General features: G+C 40.2%; 1 protein-coding gene across 5 annotated transcripts in view; it reads left to right on the top strand.

Annotated features, from left to right (window-relative positions):
- Nucleotides 1-23,432, top strand: part of TRPM3 (transient receptor potential cation channel subfamily M member 3) — a 475,637-nt gene that overhangs the window by 355,310 nt on the left and 96,895 nt on the right. For all 5 annotated transcript variants that reach the window (XM_068927053.1, XM_068927051.1, XM_068927052.1 and 2 more), the window contains exon 7: nucleotides 17,513-17,687. In XM_068927053.1, coding sequence (XP_068783154.1) covers nucleotides 17,513-17,687 — 175 coding nt within the window. The remainder of the gene's footprint in view (nucleotides 1-17,512; nucleotides 17,688-23,432) is intronic.

Below are 23,432 nucleotides of genomic sequence, written 5' to 3'. Positions count from 1 at the left end.
GAAGTGTGCATGAGACATGGCTATGGAGGATCCTCTTGCACCTCTCCTGAGAAACCTGCATGCTCGATTGCCTCTCTGAAATGCCTGTACACCAATGCGCGCAGCATGGGGAATAAGCAGGAAGAGTTAGAGATCTGTGTGCGGTCGCAGGGCCATGATCTCGTTGCAGTGACAGAGACATGGTGGGATAGCTCACATGACTGGAATGCTGCCATGGATGGTTATGTGCTTTTTAGGAAAGGCAGGCCGGGAAGGCGAGGTGGTGGAGTTGCTCTTTACGTGAGGGAGCAACTAGAAAGTATAGAGCTCTGCCTCGGGGTGGATGAAGAGCGGGTTGAGAGCTTATGGGTAAGGATTAAAGGGCAGGCTAACATGGGTGACTCTGTTGTGGGGGTTTACTACAGGCCACCTGATCAGGAAGAGGAAGTCAATGAGGCCTTCTACAGACAGCTGGAAGTAGCCTCACGATCACAGGCCCTGGTTCTCATGGGAGACTTCAACCACCCTGACATCTGTTGGGAAGTCAACACAGCTAGGCACAAACAGTCAAGGAGGTTCCTGCAGAGGATTGATGATAATTTCTTAACTCAGGTGGTGGAGACACCAACGAGGAGAGGAGCAATGCTAGACCTTGTACTAACGAACAAAGAAGGACTGGTTGGAGATGTGAAGCCCGGGGGCAGCCTTGGCTGCAGTGACCATGAGATGGCGGAGTTCAGGATCCTACGAGGAGGGAGCAGGGCAATGGGTAGGATTGCAGCCCTGGACTTTAGGAGAGCTAACTTTGGCCTCTTCAGGGACCTACTTAGGGGAATCTCCTGGGGTAGGGCCCTAGAAGGAAGAGGGGTCCAAGAAAGCTGGTTAATATTCAAGCATCACCTTCTCCAGGCTCAAGATCGGTGCATCCCTCTGAGTAAGAAGTCCAGCAAAGTGGGCAGCAGACCTGCACGGATGAGCAAGGAACTCCTGGCAAAACTCCAGCAGAAGAAGGAAGTCTACAGAATGTGGAAAAGGGGACAGGCCACTTGGGAGGAATACAGGGACGTTGTCAGAGTGTGCAGGGATGCCACAAGGAAGGCTAAGGCCCAGTTGGAATTACATCTGGCAAGGGATGTCAAGGACAACAAGGGCTTCTTCAAATACATCAATAGCAAAAGGAAGACTAGGGAAAATGTGGGCCCGCTGCTGAATGGGGCGGGTGCCCTGGTGATGAAGGATACAGAGAAGGCAGAGGTACTGAATGCTGCCTTTGCTTCAGTCTTCACTGCTAAGGCCAGTCCTGAGGAATTCCAGACCTTGGAGACAAGAGAGGAAGGCTGGAGAAAGGAAGACTCTCCCTCGGTGGAGCAGGATCAGGTTAGAGATCTTTTGTCCAAACTTGACATCCACAAATCCATGGGCCCCGATGGGATGCACCCACGAGTGCTGAGGGAGCTGGCGGATGTTATCGCTAGGCCACTCTCCATCATCTTGGAAAGGTCCTGGAGATCAGGAGAGGTGCCTGAGGCCTGGAAGAAAGCCAATGTCACGCCAGTCTTCACAAAGGGCAAGCAGGAGGAGCCAGGAAACTCCAGGCCTGTCAGCCTCACCTCCATCCTGGGAAAGGTGATGGAACAGCTCCTCCTGAAGGTCATCACTAAGCATCTGGAGGACAAGAAGGTAATCAGGAGTAGTCAGCACGGATCCACCAAAGGGAAATCATGCTTGACCAATCTGATAGCCTTCTATGATGGAATGACTGGCTGGGTGGATGAGGGCAGACCAGTGGATGTTGTCTCCCTGGACTTCAGCAAGGCTTTGGACACTGTCTCCCATCACATCCTCGTAGGCTTGCTCAGGAAGTGTGGGCTAGATGAGTGGAGAGTGAGGTGGCTTGAGAACTGGCTGGATGGCCGAGCTCAGAGGGTTGTGGTCAGTGGTGCAGAGCCTAGTTGGAGGCCTGTGGCTAGTGGTGTCGCCCAGGGGTCAGTGCTGGGTCCAGTGTAGTTCAGCATATTCATCAGTAACCCGGAGGAAGGGACAGAGTGCACCCTCAGCAAGTTTGCTGATGATCCAGAACTAGGAGGAGTATCTGAGACACCGGAGGGCTGTGCTGCCATTCAGAGAGACCTGGACAGGCTGGAGAGCTGGGTGGAGAGGAACCTCATGAAGTGCAATAAAGGCAAGGGCAGGGTCCTGCACCCAGGGAGGAATAACCCCAGGCACCAGTACAAGCTGGGGGTTGACCTGCTGGAAAGTGGCTCTGCCAAGAAGGACCTGGGAGTCCTGGTGGACAACAAGTTAAGCATGAGGCAGCAGTGTGCCCTTGTGGCCAAGAAGGCCAATGGTATCCTGGGCTGCATCGGGGAGTGTGTTGTCAGCAGGTGGAAGGAGGTGATCCTGTCCCTCTACTCAGCCCTGCTGAGGCCACATCTGGAGTGCTGGGTCCAGTGCTGGGCTCCCCAGTACAAGAGAGACATGGCACTACTGGAGAGAGTCCAGTGGAGGGCTGCTAAGATGATGAGGGGACTGGAGCATCTCTCCTCTGAAGAAAGGCTGCGAGAGCTGGGCCTGTTCAGCCTGGAGAAGAGAAGATTGAGAGGCGATCTCATCAACGTGTACAAGTATCTGAAGGGGGAGTGTCAAGAGGATGGGGCCAGCTTCTTCTCCGTGGTGCCCAGCAACAGGACAAGAGGCAATGGGCAGAGACTGAACCACAGGAAGTTCCATCTGAACCTGAGAAAAAACTTCTTGACTGTGAGGGTGACAGAGCATTGGAACAGGTTGCCCAGAGAGGTAGCGGAGTCTCCTTCCTTGGAGATATTCAAAACCCGTCTGGATGTGATCCTGGGCAATATGCTCTAGGTGACCCTGCTTGAGCAGGGGGGTTGGACTAGGTGATCTCTAGAGGTCCCTTCCAACCTAAACGATTCTGTGTGATTCTGTGATATAGATAAACAGGTATAAACTGATTATGGCAATGAATCTGTATACTGTGCCATTCGTGCCAGCTACATTTTTTTATACTTGAGATTATTTTTAAAAGAAAGCCACGCAGTAAGAAAAGTAGATTGTTCTATAGGGTGGTATTTTGTAGCCTGAATAAATAGCTATGCTAATGGAGCAGTCATTTCAGCCTACCTCCTTTTACTTTGGCTTTTATTTGGAAACTGAATGAATCCCATTTCAGTGAGGCTTCCATGGCACTTAGACCCATGATTTATGTTTAGCAAATATCATATTGTTCAGGCATTTTGGGATCCAGTTGCCATCTGGTTGCACAGGTTATGTTCAACAAAGCAAAAGTAAATATTTTCAGTAGAGGGCAATTGGGTTTTTATAATTGGAAAAGTCAAGTAAACGTAACAAATACTGTAGCTTGTTGCTAACTCTGCATGAAATCATCAAATCTGCCAATTTTTTACTGTGTTCTATCAACAAATATTTATACTTCATTTACAGGGGTCTTTTTTGTTTGGATTTGTGTTTGGCCTGTGTTAGAGAGGGATAATTTAGTCCGAGTAGTGGTTAGAAGTACAGAATAAGGGCTTTGTAAGATATTTGCAAATCTGACAGATGGTCTTGTAAACATTTTCATCGTGTGCTAATGACATTTTTGTTTTAAACCTAGACATCACTGTTGTATTGAACATTTCATCTATCAAAAGATTTAAATCTTGGTCAGAGTACTGACAGAACTTTCTGTTCTCTGTAACTATCTGACAGAGACTTTACATCTTTAAAATTTGCTTTGGGAAGAGGTAAAGTCCAATGAAGGAAGCAGAGGTGTTCACATTAGAATTAACAGTTACTCTCAGAGATTAAAATGTAAAAAAGATCTAATGATTGCTCTACTGATTGAAAAGAGGCTTATTTGCTAGTCTATTTGGAAATTAATTTAATATCAGAAGTCGCTACTTAGATTTATGCCATTTTACAGTATGAGGCATAATCTTGGGGAAGAGAATAGAAGTGATGAAGCAGAAGGGCTTCCCTATCATCAGCAGTGAAAATGACAAGGATAGATAAAGTAGCCTAGATAGTAATATAGCCTTTACTGATGGGGAAAAAACAGAGTTTTTTCACTATGAAAGTTATTTTTTCTTCATAAAACTAACTACCACCTTCCCCTTCAGGAAGAGCTGTCTGAACATTTCACAGTTGTAAAGAAAAAAAAGACCTTTTTTGGAAATTTTTAAAGATGCTTTTTCCAGAAGACCCCAAAATTAAGTAACAATGAGAATACTTATGAAATACATATTTGAAACAATTTTAAGCCAGCAAACATAGCAGCAAAGCATATTTAATTTCAGGTACTATCTTTCAAAAAAACAGTTTGGTTTATTTTGCATCTTTCATATACTCCCTTAACAAATACACTCTTCAGTTTGTTTGAAGCTTGCAATTCCAAACAATGGACAAAATGCTTTCTTCTTCAAAGCTAAATGTGGGCAATAGATCAGAATCCAGCTGCATGCAGTTGGGCACCTTTCTGGAGTAGGCAAAGTGCATCACAAGGCTTTGAAGAACAAGCTGTACACTGTGCTTATGGTAAAGCTGGCGAGACAGATTTATTTAGTGAGCCTCAAGACTAGTTTTCATCTCCTACCCTCCCCACTGAAAGAGTAACACTCAGTGTTGCCTACTGTGCTTTATCTTGTCAAAATCATGTGAGAATAACAGAAAAAAAAATTCTGTGCTGCAGTTTTCTTAAGAGCTAGTGTCTAGTCTGCTTTTCTAGAAACTCTGCAGTTGTCAGTGTCTTGGTTTTATTTTCTCTAAAAAAAGCACAAACCTCTGTGTAGTGCACCCCTGATTCCTTCTGCACTACTCAGTGAATTCGATGCACTGATCCACCTTGATGTTTCTTAGAAAGATTTTCACACCAAATCCTTAGGTTATATAGGTCCATCTTGTGGTATTCTTACTCTTCTTGATTAGTGCATTTCTGGACAATCAGTCTCCTAGACTTGATAGGGCTTCATATGGAATACTATTACTCATTATAAATCTGCAATCATTCTTATTCTAAATACACTGTTCAGTGCCAAAGGTTTGGCCTACCCGTAGCATAATGTTCTGATACAGAAGGACCGCAGACATTGGTATACATATCTTTGCATTTAATTTATCATTCTTTATCGAGTTGGCAAATGTAGTTCATTTCTGGTAGGCATATGAGAAGAACTTACTCCTGAATAAGGAAATGGTGGAAAAAGTTGAGTGAGCTGATTAGATGAAGAAGGCAATTTGGACAGTGTAATATGTCGACAATATCTGTTCATGTGACCCGTGGACTTCCCTTTGTCATCCTATGCCTGAGAATATATGAAGGGGGCTGGGAAGGCAAAGGGACGTTCAATTGTCATCACTGGCATCTTCTCTGACCATTGCACCATCATCAAACACATTGGAATTCTCATTTATTTCAGATTTTTCGTTCACATTCTGTGCAGCACTAGATGCATTTTCATAACTATATAGCTAGAAAGATATAGGTGCAGCCTTCTTTCCAGTGGAGGGATCCTACTGTAAAGTAGACCTCTGGGAAGCCTGAGTAAAACTCAGAACTGTTTGAGGTTTCAGGCTTTGTTTGAGATAGGAAACCTGATCTTCTTTCATCAAAAGATTCAGAGTGTTTGTGAATCTGGCACTGGAGCCAAAAATATCGCAAGAGACACTTGTGAAAGCAGGTATGAGTTGAAATTTTTTCCTGAGGCACGGAAACGTGAACAATTGAAAGGGTGCAACTGGAAACACACATTCCTCTCATGGACTTGATTTTCAACAGATGAATTCATGGTCTCGCCTTAGAGCTACATAAATGTGTGGCTTCATATGAGATCATATAGTGCCCATTATATTCAAAAATATGCAAAATATAACAAGGAAAAATTTCTTAATATTTAATCTGGGGCAGTGATAAATTGGTTACGTTACTGTGATAACTTTGTAAAGTGATGGCTTCAATACGCGGCAGGACTTGCATCCAAAGGGCACCAGGGAAAACACCAACATAGAGGAGACAGACTGTGAATGTTATTGAAACTCTAGTTGTTCCTGAGTGTCTTAGGCCATTACCTGCAGCTGATGAGCTCCAAGAAGAGCAAAACCAGTTAGGTGCTGTAGTACTGGCCTAGCAAACAGTTGACCCCTAGGACAAAGAGGTTATATTCCGGATGAAATCCATGAAGGTTCTTGTGTGCATGTCTTTGAACTTAATGCCTGCCTTGAACAGTATGTTCACATCCAGTAGGAAGTAACCAAGGAGTTTGTAACTAGTTTCCAGAGCTTAGAAATCCTAACATTTAGTCTTTACATAGACTGTTCTCATGTCTTGCCTGTCTTTAGGACTCTGTAAACTTTTTGTCCTTTTGCAAAGATTGTTGTGAAAGTGGAAAGAAGGTATCATGATCACAAATTTTGCATTGGTTTTTCCTTTTGCTATCACTTGACATTGTCCTTTGGAGCAATTTTTAGTATTGGTCCAATATTAAATGAAGATGCAGTCCAGATGTCAGGTCCACAGGCTTATCTGTCAGTACCATAGCTGGCAGGATCAGTGTACAGATACCAATGGCCGTGTTTGTTCTTGCTGCACACCAAGTTGTGTAGCACTCTCAAATGGCTTAAACTGCGTGCTTGATATGTTTACCACATTTTGCGAACCATGAGACTGAAGCGGAGGCCTGCCCAATAGCTTGTTCTTTAGTTCTGTGGGATCTAGTGCCATTGCTGATAAAGATGGAGGACATACTATGACCTATCTTATGCAGCTATCCATTCCCAGAAAAAATTCCTTCTTTTTTGGGTAGCTGCATTTATGGTATTGGTTTTGCTAAGTTATTTGTACCTATAGCAGAGCCAGTTACATTTAGACAGACCTTAGAGGTACTGTTTCCATCCAGCTGTCAGTTCTTCTCTTCAAGAAAAAGAGCATAAGAGACAGTTTAGCTACGGTCAGCCAGGAAATGAGAAGAATGGAAGGAGAGTGATTAATATATCACATAAATGCCATTTATCATTTATTACAAGTTGGACTGAGATAGGTGAGGAAGGAACACTGGAAAATCAAAATGAGAGGGAAACTACTGAGGTGAAGCAAGAGGAGAAAGTAAAACAGGCAAAGACAGATAAAACCAGATCCTATTCTCAGTAAAGAAGAGAAATCAAAATAGAGGAGATAAAAAGGTATTGCGTATTAGACACGAGGAGACAGAGAAGAGGTAAAAGTGTGTTTCGGATACCAAAAAGGAAATTAGAAAGATGAGAATGCAGAATGGAAGTGACCATAACAAGAGGAACAAGGAGAATGAATGCAAACTAGAAAGCAAACAATAAAGCTCAATAAAAGAAGAGTTATAATAGTAATTTTAAAATGTGGTTGGAAAGCATGAACAAGAAAAAGGAAATGATAGCAAATGAAATTTAATGAGGCTAAGGTAGAAGGAAAGTCAAAAAACAAATTGAAAAGCAAAAAGAAGCCCAAGGCTTGTGAACTTTCCTGTGTTTAGTAGTAGTTCTGTGTCATTCTGTCACATATAATCCTTTAGTTCTATGCACTGGAGAAAGAGACAGAATATTCTCAGAGTTTGCTGTATCAGTTTCCAGGTCACTTTGATTTCTCTAGACAGAGAGCATGTAATGAGCCTCCAATCAAGTGGAAGCTCCATATAATTTATTAAATTAGAAATCTATTAAAATTATTCAGGAGAGAGTGGAAGGAGTTTTCACATTTGAACTCCTTTTTGTCTTTCTATCCGCAGGTTTCTGTGCTCTCCTTACTAAACAGTCCTTTCAAGGATTAAAAAAAAAATCTGTCTCATCTTTGTCTTATCTAGAACAAGCAAATAACAGTTACTGCACTAGTGAAGGCACAAGAAGTAAGGGGTGCGGTGAAGGAAGGGCTCACGGTACAAAGAGCAGCAAAGCAAATTACATTGGCTTCCGAACATGGCTGTTACAGGAAGTTCCCATCCCTGTGGGTAATGAGACGGATCCCGGTCCAGCCTCCTGGGAAGGTCCATTCCCTTTGTTGCAGAGGGGTTCCCTGCACAGGGAATAGTGTAATTGTCCTACTGGAACACAGGGGCAGGAGGGAGCAGCTAAAGGAGAGGCAAACTCTCAGGTCACTAAAGTCCATCTTATGTAAGGAATTAAATACCAAGAGGCTCTTCTTTAAATGTATAATTCCTTTGAGCAGCCATTGTAGAGGGTAGAGACCTGGGGCTGGTAAGCGTTTGCAGACCTGGGAGAAGCAGAGCTTCAGATATGCAGATGCTTTTATCTGTTTGCTGTTGGTATTTTAGACAAAAATATTTCATACGGCTCAGGAGGGGTTTCTGGAAGGGCCCAAAGGCTAAAAGAGAATAGAAGAGCTGATCTGTAACATTCCTTTTGCTTTAACCTAGGAGGAAGGATCTGGATTATTTTGGGATGTTCTCTATTACCGCTGAAGCCTTTTTGGGGCAATAGGGAACGTAGTCAGTGACATAGAGAAGTCCAGAAGGTAAGACAGGCTTACACTGTTGCTTACTCTGCTAGCCCCATGGAGCATAGTAATGCTCCAAAAGCTAGAGCTTTAGGACAGACTTCTCTGTTAATAAAACTAAGGACTGTCTTTTTTTTGTTCATGCAAATTCCCAGAACCCCCAAGTCCCAGTTTCACTTTCAAGCTGTCAAAATCTTCAAACTCTGCAAAAAACTCAGTGGAAAATGTCATTTTACCCTGTTTCAAATATGAATGATTAATGTTCATTAGCTGATTTCCACTTAAAAATCTTAGTTCTTCTCACATACTTAAGTTAGAGCTAAGATCAGGTGTGATTAACACGTAGTTCAAAATTGTAAAAAAGTCTGTAAATTCATGACTGTTTTGCCTGATCTTCACAACACTTGCTTAGGGTAGTTTTTGTTGACAATTAAATAGAATTTTCCTCTGAATGCCAATGAGAAAGGACTACATAAAAAGTCCTGAATTCCAGTCGCATTTGTTGAATAAATAGTCTGTGGCTGGGAAACATATCATCTGTTTGATGTAACTGGATTTGTTACACTAGCACTCACTTTAGGATTAAAGATCCACATATGGATCGTGATTTTGCTATTTCTACTCCCAGTTAGTAGAACCGCACATCAATTGGTATTGTCATGATCTTTTCATTCATTTTTCATTTCAATTTAGTAGATGTTCGTCTACATGGCAATCAATTTTTGTGCATCTGAAACATTTGTAGCAATCAAAGAAAACCAAATTCAAATGCGCTCATGGTCTCAGTCCATGTAGGCCCAGGGAAGTTTAGCAAACTGTAGACCTGGAGGGTGATGCTGTGTAAAACTACAGAGGCACCTTGATCATGAGAACATGCAAGCTTTCATGAAGAACTAATAATCCATTCTAGACTCATGTTACCCTTTACATGCCTATCTAGGATTTTCGGTGCAGCATATACATGTCTGCAGTAGATACAGGATTTCTAGAAAGGGTCAGAAGTCCTGTTTCCACACTGCATAGATGACTACTGTGTTCCCTGTTAATCAAAGACCCTGGGATGTCATAAACTGACTGCACATGCACTGTGCACAGGCTCATGAAGGCTTACTCTCCCCACTCTTTGAGAAACCTTGGACCCACTCGATTCGTCCATCCTGACTCTGTTTCATGTGTACCATAAGGCTGAAGTTATGGTCGCAGCCACCGTCGCAGCCACCTTCTGGAGAACTTGCTGTGTGAGAGATGAGAGAGGGATTTCCAGCTATATTGCAGTGCAGTAACTCCAGTGCGACAGCCACAGGTCTTGGCATCCCAGATGAATCCAAACGTTTACTAAAGCCCCTGGCTAAAATTTCCAGTTCTAAAAAGAAAACAGATCTAGGAGAACCCACAGCAACATGTCCAGCCTGCAGAAAATCAGCTCAGATGTGCCTACCCTACCACCCAGCATTAAGATACAGAAATTAGAAACGTTTGTGTCAGGGATAATGAACTAGAGCTTCTCCGTTTTGTTTACACATATCGCAGGGGTGATCTTAGAAATATTTCAAAATATACTGATATATCCTAGTTATTCTTATAAGCACATTTGCATACATGAGTAGTAAATGGCATTTTATAGTAAATAAGGCATTTTATTCACTTATTGGTCTATATAACGATGGATAACTCATGTTTTGCTCTTCATAAAAAGAATTCGTAATAATTTATAAGCTGGTTATATATTATTTATACATATACTCATAGCATAAAATATTAATGTTTTTCCAAGATCTGGGGAAACAAAGTATGGCTTCTGCAAAACATGGTAGATCTTTTTAATATCACTTTTCATCCTCCACTGACATTATGCAATATTTTTCTTTGCTACCGTATCCAGATTCATTCATTTATTCTAGTTTAATGTTTTAACTTACATATTCATGCAGTACTGTCGTTGCAAAGTGAAAAACAGGATTTTTCCATGTATGAACACCAAGGCGCACAACTTTCCGATAGTGCACATGAGAATTAAGGTTCTGGTGTTTACATACCTGCATAGAATAACAGTTGCTGGAATGTTTCTCATTGCTCTATTGCTTACCACAAAAGCAAGGGCATAGTAATGAAGTATTAGGTTGACTGTATACATCTCGTATGCATGTCCGGTATTACAGTGTAAATTACGATATTATACAAATAGCAACCACAACAATGGACACTGGGAAACACCAGTCTAGTCTATTGTGCAAAAAACTGTGTTTACATTCTTGAAATACTCTAAATACAAATTACAGCTTTAGAAATTAAGATGATGATGAGCCTCAGAGACCCAACCGGCAGGTCTTCTGTACTATTTCATCTTCATTTTTGGTGATTCACTATATAAAATGGAAATAAAAAGTACTGTTAACTGGATCATAACAGAGCACGTCTTTTCTTATTCATAGCAAGAGGGCTAAGACTTCAGTATGGGACTTGGAGGCCTTATTAAATGATAAGTAGCAACAGAGGAATTTGGATGAGATGTTTCACATGCCTGCTCTTGAATTCAAGTTGAATTATTTCCTTTGAAAATTTGAGAAAAATCTCCTTGCTGGCTTAAGAACTATTTTGGATAAGACAGAATAAAAATTCTGAGAATGTTTTTGAGTAGGAGGAACTTTGATTTTTGAATCAGATCTTCACTTTCTTCAAATGTGGGTGCAGCTAGTGATGATAACACGGTAGTCAGCTTTCAGAGCCATTCTCATGTCCACTTGATACTTGAATATTTTGGGACAAAGGAGTTTCTCTATGACTTCCACAAGGTAAAGGATTTGCTGAAACCAAAGCTCATCCGGAAGATGCTGGAAAAAAAAATGTGTGTAAAAACTTAGTAAACTTAAAAACAAATCCTCCATGTAACTGCCAGAAGGTAGAAAAACACCATAATTTTTCAGAAATTAAAAAAAAAAAGCAACTGAACTTAAGAGAAGATGAATCTTTCTCTACAAAGAATGTAATAAACTGGGTGATATGCTGTTTGTTGTCTTCTAAGAAACAGACAAGTAGCTGGCTCTTTGAAAATGAATAGTTCTCTTTATATGTTTGGAAAACACCACAAATGTTCAAGATTTTTTCCAGACACTGACACATTTTCCTCTCATCAGAAGGGTAATCTGTGATTTCTGGATGGACAGTATTCCCATGAACAGTATTACTTCCACTCTCTCCCCAGCTAACAAAATATGAGTGATGATTTTTTTAATTTTACACTTTTCAAATACATCATGATAACAGCAGTGATATTTGAGGTACTCTAGCAGGGTGAGTGCTATTCTTAGTTTTGCCTGATCAGGGGATAAATTTCAAAAAACAATATGAAGGGAAAACTTTCTCACTGATTTCTTAGACTGTCCAATTTAGCACTTAGCACAAAGTTGGTTCTTTCTGGATGTGTGATAGGAGAGAGCAAGCCAGGCACTTTAGCCCAGATTTTATGAGCCTGGTTTCATCTCTTCATTGCTTCCTTTCTGGCCATCTCAGCTCAAGGAGGAAGCTGTATTTATAATGACAATGTCCTTGGCTTAGAAGAGAGTGTATTACCTTCAGATTTAGCATCTCACCTCCCAGTCTGATATTCACCTACTGAATGGCATGGCTGAAACGAGACACTCCCTGCGGATGTATCAGGCACTTCCAGCCCCTTCCTTATGAACTGTTGTTACTGTGCCTGTGCTAGGGAACAAGCTAAAGTGCTGCTCTTGCAGAGAATTCCTGCCTCATGGATTTCCAAGGAGATAGAGATATCTAGAAGGAAAAATATTTTGAGAACCAGTCTAGGAAAAGTCTTCATCAAATACCTTTTTTCCCAAAGTCAGAAGTGGTGTCTTATCTGACAACATATTCCACCATTTTTCCAGTCAATCTGGTTAATAGTAACGCAATACATGGTCAGTTTACAATATCGTACAGACAAAATTGCAGCCAACTGCAGTATTAATATCTGCTTACCAATAGTAAGTAGATATCTTCCTACACACTGAATTTTTTCTGTATACCCTCTGCATATGTTTTCAGATTCCTAATATTTGGTGGCAAAAATGCACCCAGGCTTTTCTGGTATTAAACCATCTGGAAGACTATTTTAAGTCAGTTCTGTTGCTTGTCCAAAAGTTATTGAGGAGCAGATTTCTTTGATATATGCAGCTAAGCTTTTATGTTGAAGTGAATATAGTGTCACAAATAATTTACATATTGTGCAGAACATTATGGAAAACAGAGAATGTGATATTTCTCACTGACCATCTTGTTTTCAAATTTGAAGATACTCAAGCAGAGCAGATTTCTTTTTCCTCTACGTCTGTGGACTTCCTTTCACACACTCTGAATGCTGTCAGAGCTTAGAAATTAATCATAATGAATCTTGAAAGGCCCATAACATAACATTCAGAGAACTACAGTTTAGAGAGCTTTCCTGAAAGCTGGAAATGTTTTTTACTGTGAAGAAATACCAACAAAATATTGTAAGCTGATTTTAAAAATATTGTATCTCATTGCAGAGTTGTACTTTCCACTTTTCCCTCCAAACTAAAGAAACAATATTTGTTTCGCAACCACATGTGATTTATGGAGAATAATGAAAATGAGCAAGAAAAAAAAATCAATATGCTAAAACTCAAAGAGAATTTCCAAAAGGCAGATGAGATGCAGAAAACCAGTTTGTGTATCTCACAAAGAAAACTACTGGAACAATTTAGGGAGCTGAATCTGAGTATGGAACTTGATCATGTAGGGATCTCATGGTAACTTAAGGTTAATATGAGCTTTTACTTCTTTAAGCTCAAAGCAATAGTGTTCCATTCAAGAGTAGATTTGGAGGGAAGTTGTTTTATTAGCCACAAATTAGAGGATTGTATTCATGCTGGTCATGCTTCTACAGGATTGGGGAAGAGAAACAAAGCCATCTGATTAACCACAGTGAAACACAACTGGAACACTTGCCGAGACTTTTTGCATGGAACTGCAGTAACTGTAGATGTTAAAAAAAAAGAAAAAAAGTGCAATTTTAGAGATATTTTCAAATAAGAGATTCATTAGCCCACATAGGCTAAATTGTTCTGTTAAATTATTTGTTGCAAGTTACTGATCTAAACATAAAGGCTAGCAGTCATTGTTTATTGTCAGAATTATCTAACTGATCAATATCCAGTAGAACACACCAGGACTGAACACATTTCTAGTAATCTGAAGGAAGCTCTAAAAAATCTATATTAGAAATCAGTTTGAGGTGCATGAACTAACTGCATCTGTAATGGTTACTCAGTATCATTTCAACCTCAGTCCTATTAGAAGGCTGTGACATACTTCACTTCTCTGATAGCCAGAAATCTTCTTCTGAACTCCATCTGAAACTAGTCATGGCCAATATCTACCTCTTTGTTCTTATGCAAAAATTGTTGGGTTTTTTTTAATAGTTCTCTCCCCTTCCCTAGTGTTCTCTGTAAATACAATGAAGCTAATCAGACATACTATCTTTCACCCTTTAATTTGCTAAGGTAAATGAGCCAAACACATTTAATCTTGTCTTATAAGGTAGGATCTCCATTTTCCATACACCCCTATAAGCCTTTTCCTCCAGTTGTTCTAGTTTACTCTTTTTGAACATGGATGAGCAATGCTGCACACAGTAATCTAGATGATATTTCATGAGTAGCTTGCACTATGGCACTGATGTGTCCATATTTCCTACTGCAAATACTTCACTGTATTTATTCCAGGATTGTACCTGCCTTCTTCATGGCTACACCATACTGAAAACTCTCCTGCGATGAGCTGATTCATATGAATCTTTCTTCTTTCTGTTATTTCCAGCTAAAAAGTTCCAGTTTAAAGCAGAATTTATTAGTCCTCAAGTACCTGAGTTTGCCTTTGGTGCTACGAACTTCCTCCATTTCTATTACTCAGCCCTCCAAGTCCTGTAGACCCCAGTTTTCCTCTTTACTGACAATGCCTCTTAACCACCTCTTTACTGCCATCTGCCTCATCTCATCAGCAGATGTCAGCACCACTTGTACTTCTTGGTCTGAAATCATTAATAAGATGGGACCAGTGTAAATTCCTTAAGAAACTTCAGTGGTACTACAGAATGTACTTTTAATGCATGTAGTTTTTTGCATGCTAAAAATGAGTATATTATGCACCTAAACTTTACCAAACTAAATTTAGTTTAGTCTAGCCAAAAATATGCACAAATCTAGCCAAGGGCTAGATGAAGGAACAGCGAGGTGGATTGAGAGCTGGCTGGATGGCCGAGCTCAGAGGGTTGTGATCAGTGACGCAGAGTCCAGTTGGAGGCCTGTAGCTAGCGGTGTGCCCCACGGGTCAGTAGTGGGTCCAGTCCTGTTCAACTTATTCCTCAGTGACCTAGATGAAGGGACAGAGTGCCTCCTCAGCAAGTAGGCCGATGATACACAACTCAGTAGCCTCAACAGGCTGGAGAGATGGGCAGAGAGGAGCCTCAGGAAGTTCAATAACAGAAGTCCTGCCCTTGGGGAGGAATAACCCCATGCACCAGTACAGGCTGGGTGTTCACCTGCTGGAGAGCAACTCTGCAGAGAGGGACCTGGGAGTCCTGGTGGACAGCAATGTACCCCGGTGGCTAGGAAGACCCATGGTATCCTGGGCTGCATTAGGCAGAGTGTTGCCAGCAGGTGGAAGAAGGTGATCCTCCGCCTCTACTCAGCCCTGGGGAGGCCACATCTGGAGTGCTGGGTCCAGTGCTGGGCTCCCCAGTACAAGAGAGACATGGCACTACTGGAGAGAGTCCAGCGGAGGGCTGCTAAGTTGATGAGGGGACTGGAGCATCTCTCCTCTGAAGAAAGGCTGAGAGAGCTGGGCCTGTTCAGTCTGAGGAAGAGAAAGAAGACTGAGAGGCGATCTGATCAATGTGTACAAGTATTTGAAGGGAGGGTGTCAAGAGGATGGGGCCAGCCTCTTCTCCGTGGTGCCCAGCAACAGGACAAGAGGCAACGGGCAGAAACTGAAACACAGACAGGTCCATCTGAACATGAGGCACAATGTCTTTCCTGTGAGGGTGACAGAGCACTGGAGCACAGGTTGCCCAGAGAGGTTGTGGAGTCTCCTTCCTCAGAGCTATTGAAAAGCCATCTGGACACAATCCTGGTCAATGTGCTCTAGGTGGCCTTGCTTAAGTAGGGGGTGTTGGACTAGATAATCTTTAAAGGTCTCTTCCAACCTTAATTTTTCTGTGATTCTGTGAATTTATCTTTAGCTTAAATCCCTTCAGGTTAATGGAAATACATAAGGGATAGTTTGACCCGTCAGATTCATGATTCTCTCCTCTAAATTCAAGGTTTTTATTCCTCCCTCTCATTTGACTCCTCTCTCTTTTTTCACTAACACCTTTGAAAGAATTTAAATACCAAGTAATGATTAGAGCAGCAATTGAGGAAAGTCCTTTGTATGAACAAAAAATGTAACTAGTGAGCTATGTGCAAATAATTCTGTTAATTACTTTGTTATGTTCCACCCTTTTTTCTCTCTTTCATTAGCCTATGTTTTATAACTCTGCTTAAGGTTTTATAAGATAAATAAACTGCACACACTTTATTTAAATTATGATAACAAAAGAGCCACAATTTTAAGGTAGATTATGGCCTTATTGAAGTGTGCTAAGAGCGTCTAGAAGAAATGCAATCTTTGCTTCTGATGTGGCTCAGAAGGCACTTATGTTTTTGCTGCTGTATATAAGAACTGTTGGGGTTTTTTTGACAAAAAACAGTTCACATCATTTTTTGGCAGTAATTCAAATCCTTATAAGCTTTGGTTAATATGCAAAATGGTTTGATTCAGGAATGTCTCTCTAGGGTCTAACAAGACTGAAAATATAGGTATTTCAGGTTTACCTTTGTCTCTCTCCCTGTAAATGGAAATGTGAGGCAACTAGACTAAATACAGCCTCATACAACATTCTCTTACTCAAGTGTTAAGTTTTGGGGGACTCATTTCTTTTCTTTCAATGAAATATCAAAATTCTGTGCAGAAAGCATGTAGTTTTCATAGGAAAATCTGGTTTCAAAAAGAAGAAAAAAGACTGTGCGTAGACAAGAAATGTTAATAGAAAGTGTTCAATTAGTTTATTAGCTGGCTCCTTTTGAATGACCCAGTCTTCAGTGGTCAAGAAATGAAAACCACAGAGGTTTTTCCAGTCATTTAAGTGCCAGCCTTCTCTCACATTTTCATTCTCTAAATCCGTGAGACTCTTCTGGCAAAGTCTATGTTGCAACTGCTGCAGAAAGTTCCCATCTAATTACCGTGCAAGTATTGAAGATGAAGGTGTCTCCTCCATGTTTAGCACTGGTTCCACTCTTTCTGGAGTATTGTGTCCAGCTTGGGATCTGCAACTGAGGGAATATGCTAGAAAATTTGGAGAAAATTCAGAGGAAAACATAAGACTGACTATGGAACTGGAAAACAAGTATTACATTGACGTGGAACATAATGTGTTTGTTTTATCAAGGAGGAGGTTACAGGGCTATCCAGCTGCAACCTTAAAAGCATCTAACACAGGAACAAAAATATCATGACAGAGGAGATTTTAAAATAGAAAACAAAGGTTCTAGAAAACCCAGTGATGGGAAGCTGAAACCTTAAGTTTAGATCAGAAGCAGGTTGCAATGTCATGATTCAGAACGAGTTAGGAAGAACTGTAGTAGCTTCTGTATGCTTTTAAATCAAGAGTCAATGTTTTTAAAAATGTATGGTGTATTTCAACCATAGATATTCTATTTAAAGAAGAAGATAATTCTAGAAAATCCTGTTTTATGTGGTAGAATAGACCAGATGAAAATAATTGTTTTCTCTCCTTAAAATCTGTGATTTGCTGAACGCCATTTTCTCTAAAGTGATACTATACAGTCTCAATGTAATAATTTCAGTTTGGGATTTTTTTTTCTGTCTTCATTATGATTTATTTGGTTTCCTGGCTTTGCGTTTTTTGTTCCTTTTCTTTTCGGTTTTGGTTTGTTTTTTTTTTATTTCTTTCTTTTACTCCAGGAATCGGTCAAGGGGTTCCAGTGGTGGCCCTCATTGTAGAAGGAGGTCCCAATGTTATCTCCATCGTCCTGGAGTACCTGCGAGACACTCCTCCCGTTCCTGTTGTGATATGTGACGGCAGTGGCCGGGCGTCTGACATCCTTGCCTTTGGTCACAAATATTCTGAGGAAGGAGGGTGAGTCATTTACTAGTGAGTGTTCCTTCTCGATCTGCAGGCTCAGTCTGGTGGTAACACAGAGCCAAGGAAACTATTAGCAATGTAGTACAAAACTAATCCCTTCCTCACATGGCTGTTTCTGTCATTGATATGGGTAAAATATTGAAGGTGTGCAGTCCAAGAAAATAAGAAGTTAAAGCAAAACTAAGAAATTTCCTTAGAATAAAGCAATCAGAGTTTTAGAAGCTGTATAATATAGTTATTTGACATTAGAAGTAACACATGCTCAAGTACGGTGTGTAATATCCTGTATTTCACTCAAAGGGCATGGGAAATTATTTTCATTGCATTCAAAGCTGGCATAGATTTGATATATTTGATAATACAGTGTCCTGCCATCTTCAGGTTTCAGACAGCCCCACCTAAATCACCAGGATCCCTAAAAATTCATATAAGGTAGTTTGTAATTGCCTTGTCCTTTGGGCAAGATTCTGCATGCCTGTCCGTATTCCCACATGGCTCTTTGTGCACTGATCTGTGTTAGCTCTGTCCCACCTTTCTGTGCAGACTCAAGGTGAAGCAAGGATAGTACTGAGCTTGTATTAAAGAAAACTCAAGTGTGCTTTTGTTGAATCAACCTGTACATATACTTTGCAAGAGCCCAACTTCATGTTATAATTAAGTGCCTAAATGTTTGATATTCTTTGTTCTTTTCCTCTGCCTATGAACATATACACAATCAGAGCAGTACAAATAAGAGAGGATTCAGCTATTTAAAAAGAATGCATGAAGGTGGAACCAAAATCCCCTCAGATTCATATTAATAAGAGCTAATTCATGCTCCTTGTCTCCAACTGACTGCACTGACCTACACAGATCCAGGGCTCACTGGGAGGGGGCAGATTTTTGCATGTATTAGCATATGTAAAGACAAGTATTCAGACCTACAATAGAATTATGCAAGTAAAAAAACATAAATACATATTCAGTGGGCTCTAATCTAACATATATTTTGAAAATGAATGTGATCATGAAGCTTCCTCAACTTAAAACTCCTAGCGGGAATAAGGAATTTTGCAGCAAATATTTAAATGAGTTTTATATTCAGGTTCATACTTAGTCCATTGATGTGTCTGGGATAGTTCTGAATATCTCAGGCTTTCTTTGAACCCCTGAGAAGTAGTCCCTCTGTTTTAAGTGGCCTCACTGTTTATAGCTTTAACAAAACCTTACTCAAACGTGTTTTATTCCTTTGCTCCATTCGTACCTACACGGTTTCTGTCTACCTTCTCTGTGTTCTGATGTCATCATGAAAGAGAACAGAGCAAGAACAAAATGGATATACTCTACTTCATCATCATAAAGTCCTACCTACAAGAAAAGCAAATGATGGAATGCTTTTTGCTAGAGGCAGAACAAGCAAGTGCTTTCTTATCTGAGCTGCTCAAGTCTGGCTTCTTGAACGCTACTGTTCTCTAGTCTGAGGTTCTTCTTTCCATCTAACACTTTCCAGTCTGTACCTGTAATATCATCATATGACTTAAAACTTTTCAGGCTATTCAGCCTGCACTAAATAATATGTACATACTATGAACTATGTAAAGCTAGCTATATGTTTGTCCCACTTTTGAAAACACTGATCTGAAGTGCAATGTTGTTTTTAAGAATACCAAAACTGAAACATCAATATTATTTTTAATTCATAAAAATACTTTACCCAAATACATACACAGGTCAGGTGCTTTTCCTCCTCTGATTTTGTTAACCTACTTTTGAATAATGTTTAGCAACATGGGGAGAGTACAGAATAATTGGCACCTTAACTTGGTTCAGCTACTAGTTTTTTCTTTCAGACAGAATCGAAGTAGGTTGCACAGAACTGAGTCTATTAGACTATAAATCAGTGTAGCACATCCAAATTGCAGTCAAAATTTAAGTTTCCAGTTCTCTATGCAATCAGGCTATAAAGTCAAAAAAACCTACTTTAGTTCTGGCTGCTGGCTGGAAATCAGGGTCTTCTCCAAGCTGTAGCGTAGCTTCTCATTGCTATGCGCTGGGCATCTGATCTAAATCACTCAAAAACCCCATCAGTCATGGCAGCAACAGGCTCTGCATTTGAATGTCAATATTACCATACTGTTTTTTCGGTGTCTTAAATTTTCACTCACTGCAGGCAAAAAATGGACTCATCATTTTCTACATATACAAAAAGAATGTGTGTATGTGCGTACCAAGCACTGCTGTGAGTTTTCCAGTTTTTCTGAAAGTTTGTTTCCATGGGCACAGAACTATGTCTGGAGGTGAAAGAGGACGAGGCATAGCTCTCTACTTGAGTTTCAGTCAGTGTGGCACCAATCCTTCCTCTCTGAGAGAGAAAAGAAGAGCACTGGGCAATCATTCACCCAAAAGGCCCTTTCGTGTTGGGTTTCACTGAGTTATGCTGTGCCTGCCTTCTCTCCTCATTGTTTATCATTCCCAGCTGATTTTACATAGCAGGGAAAAAAACAGTTGTGATAATATGCAATGTGCAGTACCTCTGTGCAATGTGAACTCTTATGCGACCTTGAAAAGACCTGAGATAAAAAGCTGAAAACTCTGCCTTAATTTAAGGCCTTACTTCAGGTTTCTTTTGCAATAAGCAGTTGCTGAGTACAACAGGAGGAAATTCCTATTCTAAATTCCTGCTCACTAAAGCAGATTCCCAGTATGTAATGCAACTGCAAGCAAAACTTTCCTGGGCTGCAGTAGAAGGAGCCTACTCCAGCATGCAGTGATGGCCCAGGCCAGCACCGCGCGGAGGCTTGTGCCGGCGGTCACTTGCAGAAGGGTTGCCTGCAGCACTGTAATGGAGCAGGAAATAGATCAGAAGGAACTCTGAAGTGTAACTTAAAAACATCTTTGAAGGTCAGTCAGTTCTGAGGACTAAGTGCCTTTTCTCTTTCAAAAATAGTCTGTTCAGATTGGTGGGGGGAATGCAAGCCCAATATGCAATGTTTCATGCTGGGCTTGATTTGAGCACTACAAATAACAAATATGCAATTAATGCTTTTTTTTTTTTTAAGTTTACCATAACTGTTGTATTGGAGAACACATACCGCCTTGGTCCAAAAAATTTTGAAGAGAGCATTCAAGGATGTGCAAGGTGGCTCCATTTTGCTACAAGCAAATAACAGTCCTCATAGTAAGCCACATTTCCAGTACCCTTTACATCTTCCTACTTGAGAAACAATTATGGATAGGAGATCACCTAAATGAGAAATAGGCTTAAATGCCACCTTCCCCATGTTATGAAAAGGAGGGACTTGGTGGCTGCTTATCAGTATTGTCACTAACTGACAGATGAAGATCGACAGGCCCTAATGCACTTACATGCTCATCTACTTAAAAACTGAAAATGTGCAGAAGTGCTCTGAGGGATGAGAACATGGGAGCAATCATAAGCCCCCAAATTTAGCCCCCTGCTAAGTGCCCAGACTATGAAAGTGAATATTTAAGTAGTTTGTATCTGTCTCCTCCACACAAAGCCAAACTACTTTTTTACTGTATAGTCAAGGATATCTTCTCATTTCCCTTTCTTGCATACAAGCACAAGCTGAAAATAAAATGACTGTAAAGCACAACTACTTATAGAATCATTCAGCCGTAGTTTTTAATCCTCAGAGAATTTTTTTAATTAAATGCTGAATTAAAACAGAGAAAAATGAAACACTAGGTTAAAGCTATGTCACTTCTTAAACAAATATTTCCTTACAGAATGGGAAATGACTTGCAATACTCGAATGCAGTCTGCTAGCTGAGTTTATAGTGTCTTAACTATTCCACCAGCTCTGTCCCTGCAAGCATGAGACCCTTAAGGAATTCAGTTCGATGCAATAAAAATGTACTTCTTGCCTAATGTTCATAAGGAAACATATAAAACATTCTCTCTGCTTTAAATGAGCTATACATCCTCTTGTGGGAATCATTAAAGATTGCCTTTGTATTGATCTGTCTCTACATCTCCCATGGCATAGCTTTTAGGCTTCATAACCAAAGCATATGACTTAAATATTTAAAATAAAGGGGAAAAATGAGCCTTTCACTTTGAGCAAAAGGGATCATAAAGTTGGTTGGATGTCTTGTCTTCTGTGTCCACCGTGATGTTTAGTATTGCATCTGAATTCTTTTGTAAGGTTGCTTTCACATTGCATACATTTGTACTCGTCCCTTTCTCTTGTACCAGAGCACTTTGCAAAGCAAAACCTGCATAGAAACAGGTCGTTTCTTTGCTGAAATATAGCCAACTCTTTTTCGGTAAAGGGACAGCTATTCAATAAGCAGAAGTCAGGCGAAAATGGTGTAGAATGACAACCACCCATGAATAACTTCCAGTAAGCACTTTTTTTGTGAAAACACCTAGGAATCATGACTGTTTGAATGGAACAAAGGAATAATTATGTTGATTTTCTATCTCTTCGCAGAACAATGTTGTGTAAATTGTATGGATTTCAAAGGCATGAAAAATTTAGTCAGTCCCACTGAGTTGCACAACTGTGTCTTATTTACAGTAACAACCACAATAAATACTAACAGAGCCTCTGGTCTTGTGTGTTTCTTATATGTGGTACAATTGTAATTGTCTATAGTGCAAATCATAATTAAAAAAGAAAATACCTTCAGTTTCCCATGAAGACGGCTGAGAACAGTTTTCACATCACACAGATATTGTATGTATAAACTTCCTTTATCCTGAATAAAAAGAATAAGAATAAAAAAAGAAATAGGAATTCACAAATGAAAAATTAGAAATAAATTATATGCAGTTCACTGAATGGAACTATTTCCTTGAGAGAATTTCAAAGCATTCAATATCAGCCTGTTAAAGAAATCTAACTTATGCTTAGAAATCTGATTGGAGCATAATCGTTGTACATCTCCCAGCATGTTGTGCAACTCCAGATCTGTAGAGAAAAATGACTAAATAATTTAGGGAACTAGCTATGGACCAGATCTTTCAAATCCTCTCCAGTTTGCGCTACCAAATGTATGCGATGAGGCTGAAAGACTGTGATGTCAACGAGTGGAGTGTCTATTATCTCCTCAGATATTAGGCATGACTTCAAAAAAGATTTCTTTGTGAGAAGGGAAGATGCTGAAATGCTGTCATCTGTCTCTACTGGATCAGCTGAAGCAATGAAGGGAGTTCTGCTTTGTTGTTAAATTTGCCAGCATATTTTGGAGAGAACTAGAATGACACTTTATTTAGTTTGTGATTTCAGTTGATTCAAGTGGCCTCTCTTAATGGATACAGGACATCTTCCTTTTTTTCTATGGTAAGGTCGGTCATAAAGATCAGGTTTGATGATCTAATGCTTTTCAAAACTAATACTGACACATTTTAAAAAAAAGAAAAAATTAGTCTTAAAACTTCTGAGCAGATGTTTTCTGAAATTAATGGAAACTGGTGTGTATGGTTCTAGATTAGATGTCAGATTTTTGAAAGTAGGTACCTAAGTCCCATCAAAGTGTAAGATAGCAACCCAGCTTCTCTGGAAATAAAGTAGATGGGACCTAAACTTACAGAGAATAAGTTTGTGTTAGGTATGTAGGGAATGAAAGAACGGGTTTTAGTCATATGGGAGAAGAAATGAGCAGGATGAATTGTTTTTTTGTAGAAAATTGTTTCTATGCAGGAGGAAGTTACCTGCAGTATTGCTACCGTGAAGAACTCAATGGAATTCAGGGAGTTGTGCCACCGAAATGCCTGAAACAGGACTTTATTGC

This window comes from Struthio camelus, chromosome Z, assembly GCF_040807025.1.
Source record: "Struthio camelus isolate bStrCam1 chromosome Z, bStrCam1.hap1, whole genome shotgun sequence".
Classification (NCBI taxonomy): domain Eukaryota; kingdom Metazoa; phylum Chordata; class Aves; order Struthioniformes; family Struthionidae; genus Struthio; species Struthio camelus.
Note: the sequence above shows the minus strand (reverse complement) of the source record. Positions and strands in the feature narration are given on the sequence as shown.